This window comes from Nicotiana attenuata, unplaced genomic scaffold (assembly GCF_001879085.1).
Source record: "Nicotiana attenuata strain UT unplaced genomic scaffold, NIATTr2, whole genome shotgun sequence".
NCBI lineage: Eukaryota > Viridiplantae > Streptophyta > Magnoliopsida > Solanales > Solanaceae > Nicotiana > Nicotiana attenuata.
The window spans coordinates 75,412-82,218 of NW_017673982.1; the positions used below are offsets into that span (position 1 = coordinate 75,412).

General features: G+C 34.7%; 1 protein-coding gene across 1 annotated transcript; it reads right to left on the reverse strand.

Moving 5' to 3' along the window:
• Positions 1 to 952: 952 nt before the first annotated feature.
• On the reverse strand, positions 953 to 2,654 carry LOC109217763 (putative F-box protein At3g21120). Its single transcript, XM_019382033.1, has 2 exons — positions 2,472 to 2,654; positions 953 to 2,205 (listed from the first exon to the last, which is right to left on the reverse strand). The coding sequence occupies exon 2, from the start codon at positions 2,200 to 2,202 to the stop codon at positions 985 to 987; it is 1,218 nt and encodes a 405-aa protein (XP_019237578.1). The 5' UTR covers positions 2,203 to 2,205; positions 2,472 to 2,654; the 3' UTR covers positions 953 to 984.
• Between the last annotated feature and the right edge of the window lie 4,153 nt (positions 2,655 to 6,807).

The window sequence follows — 6,807 nt, forward strand, 5'->3', positions numbered from 1 at the left end:
AGCTGATCAGTTTTGAGACTGGTTGGCTTACTTTTCGCATTATAATGGTGTATGTATGCTCATTGGGTATTCACTAAATTCCACAGGCACAGAAGCCAGAGGAGTTGCCGGAGAAAGTGCTTGATTGTGCTAGATTGAACAAAATTGATTTTGATCGTGGCCAAATAAATACCCACGCTTGTGAGAGTTGAGGAAGATTCGTGTTCAGATTAATACAACTAAGTTCCCGCATATTGCATGGGGAAGAGATAATAAGGTAGATATGAAATGAAGAGATGTAGTTTGAGTGTGGCCGCGACGAGCTGCCACGGCCACAGCATCGTCGAGGGTTATGGCTGCTTCTTGTGTCAAGCATTGCTTGGCACTACTAACTGGCGTTGGCATCTCCGGTAGATAAACATAGAAATACTATTGTAGTTGTTGTTGTAGGGGTAACCGTGAACACAAAGTACGGAATTCTTGAAATGTCACTTAGTATCAAGAAAACATAAAATATGGAGTAAAAGTTACTACCACAAAAGAGTTGACAACAAAGTACTAGCAATATATATAATGTTATTTGCATCAAATTCTGAAATATCTCATGTTGGTATAAAAAAGAAAAGAAAGAAGGAAAGTTGAGAAATATGGTGGCAGAACCTCTTAATAGAAACATCACATGGGGGTATTCTTGTGTTATTTATTGGTAGGAGAGGAGGAAAGGGAGAAGGTCCTAAGCGAGGGAGATGGTGGGGTTAATTAAATGTTTGTTTGTTGATGGTGCTTGACACTTAGATTTAGAATTTCCAATCATTCAGCTTCAGTTCAAACCTAAAATTTAGCATGGTAAAGAATTTAACATTAGCTAAGGATTTAGAGTTTTTTCCAATTCTAGTGCAAGAAAAGTAGAAACACATTGAACCTCCATTAAGAACGGTATTTCATATAACTTAACAAAGCACCAAAAGTAGAAAGATAAAGAATAAGAATAAAATGCGAGGTGAATTAAGTTATTGCCAGTAGGCTCTCAATATAAGTCCTACAAGCATATGACTGTTTCTGTAGCGGTAATTCAAATATCTTCACTATTTTATGATCTAAATTATAAGAAAACAAACCTCTATCGCACAAGTAAAAGAGAAGTTCACTGCCTTGGATGTTAATAAGCTTTATCCACCAATACACGTCTATAGATATCGACCCGGGGAGAATATAAGGCAAACTAAAAGGAAAAATATTCTTGTCAAAGAGATTAACCTTGTACCTTTTGTTCCATGCCCTCATTTCATAGTCTTCCAAGATCCATATATCCACTGCATACTCAGAGACAAGCAAGTGACAGAAAGACAAACAGTTTTCCTTCACTAAAAGAGTCATAGTTGTATGCACTTTCTTTGAGGTACACACACTTCCAGGATGAGGCATAGTAGAGAGTTCTTCCTTATCCATTCTATATACCATGATTCCATTTGCACAAGGAGGAATCCCTTCTTTTTCTAAATTAGAGGACATGATCCAATGCAATGCTCCATTTACAACTGCGTGAGTGTTACGATATGGCAAAAAGTTGAAAGTGGACGGTGAATGGACTTTCCTCCACGTCCGTGTCTTGAACATGTATACAAAATATTGACACAAACTGCCTCGTGCTTGTGCATAAAGAAGTTTGAATTGTCTTGTTAATGGACAAAAATAAAGAGCACACGATTTTCCGGGTTCTGGTGCATGTTTTATGGTTACTTCCTCTTGTGTTATCGGGTTCAAAGCATAAAAAATAGGCCAGATGCGATCAACAAACAGAAGAACTCCTTGACAAGAGTATAGAAGAATTGGGGGTTTTCCCGAGCGCTTATTATTGATCATAAGCCCAGGTGTGAGATGAAGTTTCCTCAACACATTCCTCCCATGAAGATGTTCAGTACCAAACACATATAATTGCTGCACGTTCTTGGTACTCTTGAAAAAATCATGTACGAGCAGCATAGGTCTAGCTCTACTGAGATGTACGGTGGCAAAATCGTGTGATGAGATCAAAGCTCTCAAATCCCTACAATCCCTTCGAAATCTAACAAGGCAATCTAATGGAAGTCTATTCAGGATATCAATGATAAGACAATCTGGCAAACGTCCGAAAGTTTGTGCAAAATCTTCTTCATCTTTACATATTATATTGAATAATGAACCCAAGAGTTCTCTAGTCCAAGTGAAGCATTGAAGTGCCATGACCTATGAATCAGAAAATAAGAAAACTACGGTTTGATATGATAGAAAACTATACACATATTGATCCTAAAGAAAAGAAACGGAGAAAAATAAATTGCAATTTTCTCTTTTATAATGTAATTAATATGATTCAGAATTGAGAAAAAGGGGTATAATAATGGAATAAGAAACTCGAATCACAAAATATGGACATTATTAAAACTCAAATCATGCGAAAGCTTAAGTATATATAAATAGGGTATTATTAATCACTTGGGACAGGAACTTACAAATTGTCGAACCAAATACCAGGGCGAGAGCGACGGCTGAAAGCAGAGAAGGGAAGAAAGAATTCTCGAATCAATTACTCTCGGAAACAACTAAGGCTTATATAATTGTTTCGGTTCTGGTTTTAGAATTGTTTTTATTTTTGTTTTGGACGACAATACTGTTACAATTTGAATTGGGAAGAAATTTTTTGACTGGTTTTGGGTTTGCGTTTCCAAAAAGTATCACTAAAACCCTAAAATATTCTTTCGAACTTTCTAATGGGTAAAAGAAATAATATAGTAATATTTTTAACATAAAAAACAATAATTAGGTGGAGGGATAAGAAAGGGATCAATATCAAACTTGAACAAGTCTTTATCTTTTTTGGACTTATGTGGTTCCGGTGCAATCTAGTCAACGATTTGCACGCCACACGTGGGCTCCAAAAAATTGCAGATTTATAACACTTTTTGGGGGAACATGCAGCGATAGCCACTTTTAAACTCGTTTTTTGAAATAATAATAAGAAAATACACATGACTTCACACCATAATAAAAAATGGCTCATGTTTTTAAATTTTACCCCCATCTAACACACATTATACATATTTTAAAAGTACTTTTAAATTCAAAATTTATATTTTTACAACTATTGCTTCTAAAAGCTATGGAGTTAATTCTTTGTTCTCACAACTATTGCTTTCACTCCCTCTTCTTCTCACATCTTGTACATATGCTTCAAAGGGCCGTGTATTTTCTGCTTCTCCTCTTGTGTCACCTGCTTGCAATGAAAGAAAATTGAATAGTAGAAGTCCACCATTGAAGATCATTCAAAGTTTTGCTTTTGAAAATGGTTTTTTTGAATATGTTTGTTGTTTGGATTGGGTATTGTTCCAATTGATTGAAAATATCAAAAGGAGTTCAAAATTCAAATTTGAAGTGATTTGGAGTAGATTTGAGCAAGATTTGAGTTAAATTTCATAAAAGACGCTAGGAAGAAGACTAAGTCAGTTTTTTGTATAATCTTGTATAATATTGTATATGAGTGTAGAAACACACCTTATACACTATTACACACTTTTATACACATTTATACAAGCGTCTGTAGACGAACTTCTTCCACGATTTTCAGTTGCAATTCTTGTTCAAAACCAGTCCAAATCTCAATTAAATGACTTCAAATTTTATATACAACCTCCTTATACTATTTCTAACAAGTCTAAATAACACCCATTCCAAATTTCTCACAAAATCAAATTCGAAATTTAAACCCACATATTTAAGCTTATTAAAAATCTAACTTTCACCACCCAAATGAATTTGATTAGTTGAATTAATATTTGAGTCACAATTACTGATTCGAAAATTAATTTATAAGCTTGAGGAATCTTTTTTAAAAATTAAATAGTAATTTTGAGAACCTATTAGAGTTGGATGTTGAATCTTAGCCTATTATTTGTGGGCTAATTGGTTGTAAATTGAAATATAGGCTATAAAATTAAAAAGTATGGAGCCCAGTTGTTCTAATGTGAAATTTTCCCTTATTTAAAATGTATCCAGAATTTATAATATATTTAAAGAATAGCTAATTCATCCGAACTTTAGATATAAGTATTTTGAATTTTTGAGCTGCTAATTTGAAATTCAGGACTAAATGTCCTGAATTTTGAACTACTAATTTAAAATTCAGGACATAAGATCGAACTTCTAAACATAATTTTCGAACTTTAGAATACGATGTTCTAAAGTTTGAACTTTGAGGTTTAAACTCGAGGATAACGTATCTTGAATTTTGAGCGAAATTGACTAAAGCGACTACCTAGTGTCATTTACACACTTTTTGGGAATGATCTTTAACTTGAAGTAAATTCAAGATACTCGGTAAATTTGAAGTACTCCCCATAAGGAAAATAAGGACAAACATTTAAGATCATCTATTTTGAGGGATTTTTGCGTACTTCACCCAAACCTATTACGCAAACTTAGGCGGGTTCTAAAGGGGCAAAGTGTATCGACAGCCCTTTCAGGACCTTTATTTAAAGGAATTTTTACCTTCTATCCGTCCAAAAAAAAACGACGTTAATTCTATTAACAAAAATATTCCGCGACTAACGGCAGAATTGATGGATCTTTCATTTAATGACGTGACAATTTTTAACTGGGTCACGTGGCATTATTGACCAAGAATCAATATGGGTCTTATTTTTACCCATTTACCTGGTCCGACCCATTTATCCATTTTTCCGTGCTTTTAGTATTGACAAAAATGGCTTCTACAAAATAAAACGGGCTTAGCAAAACTGCTGGGCAGTTACTAAAACCGGTTGATTCTGCCTCTTCTAGCTACATTTACGTACTTCAAGCAAAATGTATTTGTCTTTCATCGCTTCCATACAATACTCGCCAGTGCTTCGAGATAAGGAAAGTAAAATTATGTTTTAGGCTGTGTGGTTGAAACCTTTTTTATTCTTATATTTTTTAGCTATTACGTCAATTTTTTTCTGGATTGTTTTTTACACCGTAAATATCAGGAGTTAAAATCTTCATAGGATGGTGGCTCTCAATGAGAGCTACAAAATTACATGTGGGGTCACTAAATAAAAGAAATAAAAAAGGAAGAAAACAGTGATTGGAGGAAAGAAGATTCAATTGTAGGCGGCAACAACAAATTGGTTTACAAACTGTAAAACCAATTTCCTAGTTGATTTCTGGTTGTGACCGGTATATGCAAATTGCAGATTTGCAAGTTGAAGAAACCAATCTTTTGATTGGTTGGAGAGTGCGGCAACTTGTTCTTATAAATTGAAGTGTTTCGTTCAGTTTCAGTCACACCCAATTGAGAGAAGGAACAGAGAGTTAGGGAGAGTAATTCACAGATTGTAGTCTGAGATAAATAGTGGGTGGGAGTAATATTGTTTCGAAGTTGTAGTAGTCTCTTAAAATTACTAAATTGTAATATTATAGTGGTTATATTGCCCCGCTGGGATATTGTATTTTATCCCGTTAAAATATTTGATATTATTGTTACTCTCTTGTATTATTGTTATTTATCGTGGATTTTATTCCTGGGCGGGATATATTATTTTTTTAGCTTGCTTACGACAAAAAGTTATATTTATATAACCTGATAAAAGAAAATAAAACAACTAAAAAGCTAACAATATCAAGGTATTGAACTTTGCAATATTAGGATCTGAAAGTCGTGAGTCAGAGCAAGAGACAGAGGGGGTTCAAGGGAGTGGGAGACAGGCAAGGATTATGCAAAATAGTGAAGATTTAAAATGCATTCTCATATTAGAATGATATATCGAAAGTATCAGATTAAGCAAAACAAATTCTATCCAAGGTATGTTGACATATAATATATGCCAAACAGATAGCTTAATAAGCATTGAAATAAAGCGCATTAATTGTCTTGAAAGTAATAAGTAGTAGAGTTTAAAACTAGCTACACAGTCGCCTACGCCACTTGTTCAAACGTCAGCCTCCTTCCATCCACATTCTATATAGTCTGAACAGCAACCATAGGATATTTACACCCTTCCTTAGCATCTGTGAACAAATAGGAAAAAGTGTTAGCATATGGAATTCAAGTTCAAAAGGAACTTTAATTTCTCACAAACATCACTTACAGCCATATGAGTAGTAGGCAGTGACACAGATGACAGACCCGTGAACTACCAAACATGTTAAGATAGCCCATATCAACTGGCAATTATACTTTTTCAACTCAGCTATACCGGCAGAATCCATTATCACTTTCGCCCGCATTTTTACCGTATCCGCCAACTCTTGAGGGTGTAAGAGATCATCATTGTTAGGTTCCCCCTGTTCATCTTGCCGTTGTGCATTTTGCCGAGCATCCTCTGATGTCCAAATGGCGTTTGCTCTATCGGCAAGCTCATTTTTTCTTCCATCCAGAGTATCCATAGCAGGTTGCATTCGCTCAGATTTGATCTTTAGTACCCTATAGGCCATAAGGAACCCCACAATGAAAGAAATAAGTGTCAGTGTGGTGAATGTAGCAATAGCTGTACAAGGAAGCCTCGTGTTAAAAATGTCTTCAGCTCGTTTCTCTAGCTTCATTATATCCAACTGAAGTCTAGTCCTTTCTTCTTCCAAAGGAATCAAAGCTGTAACTGTTTAACCAAAAATTAGATTTTAGGTCAAAGTTTGAATTTAGAAGAACTCGGGTTACTGATAATCGGAAAAGTGTAGAAGAAAGAAATTTTGAATGATATAATCAGAAAGCAAATAAAACAAAGTATATTCCAGTAGTGTTTTTCGTGTGTCCTACAGATGTTGTGACTTCCTCTTTTTATAGTTAATTTTTAAGAGAAAGTGTAATGCGTTTGC

What these genes read in the sequence shown, in the direction of transcription:
- LOC109217763 (XM_019382033.1), bottom strand. Translation starts at nt 2,202, where the DNA reads ATGGCACTTCAATGCTTCACTTGGACTAGAGAACTCTTGGGTTCATTA.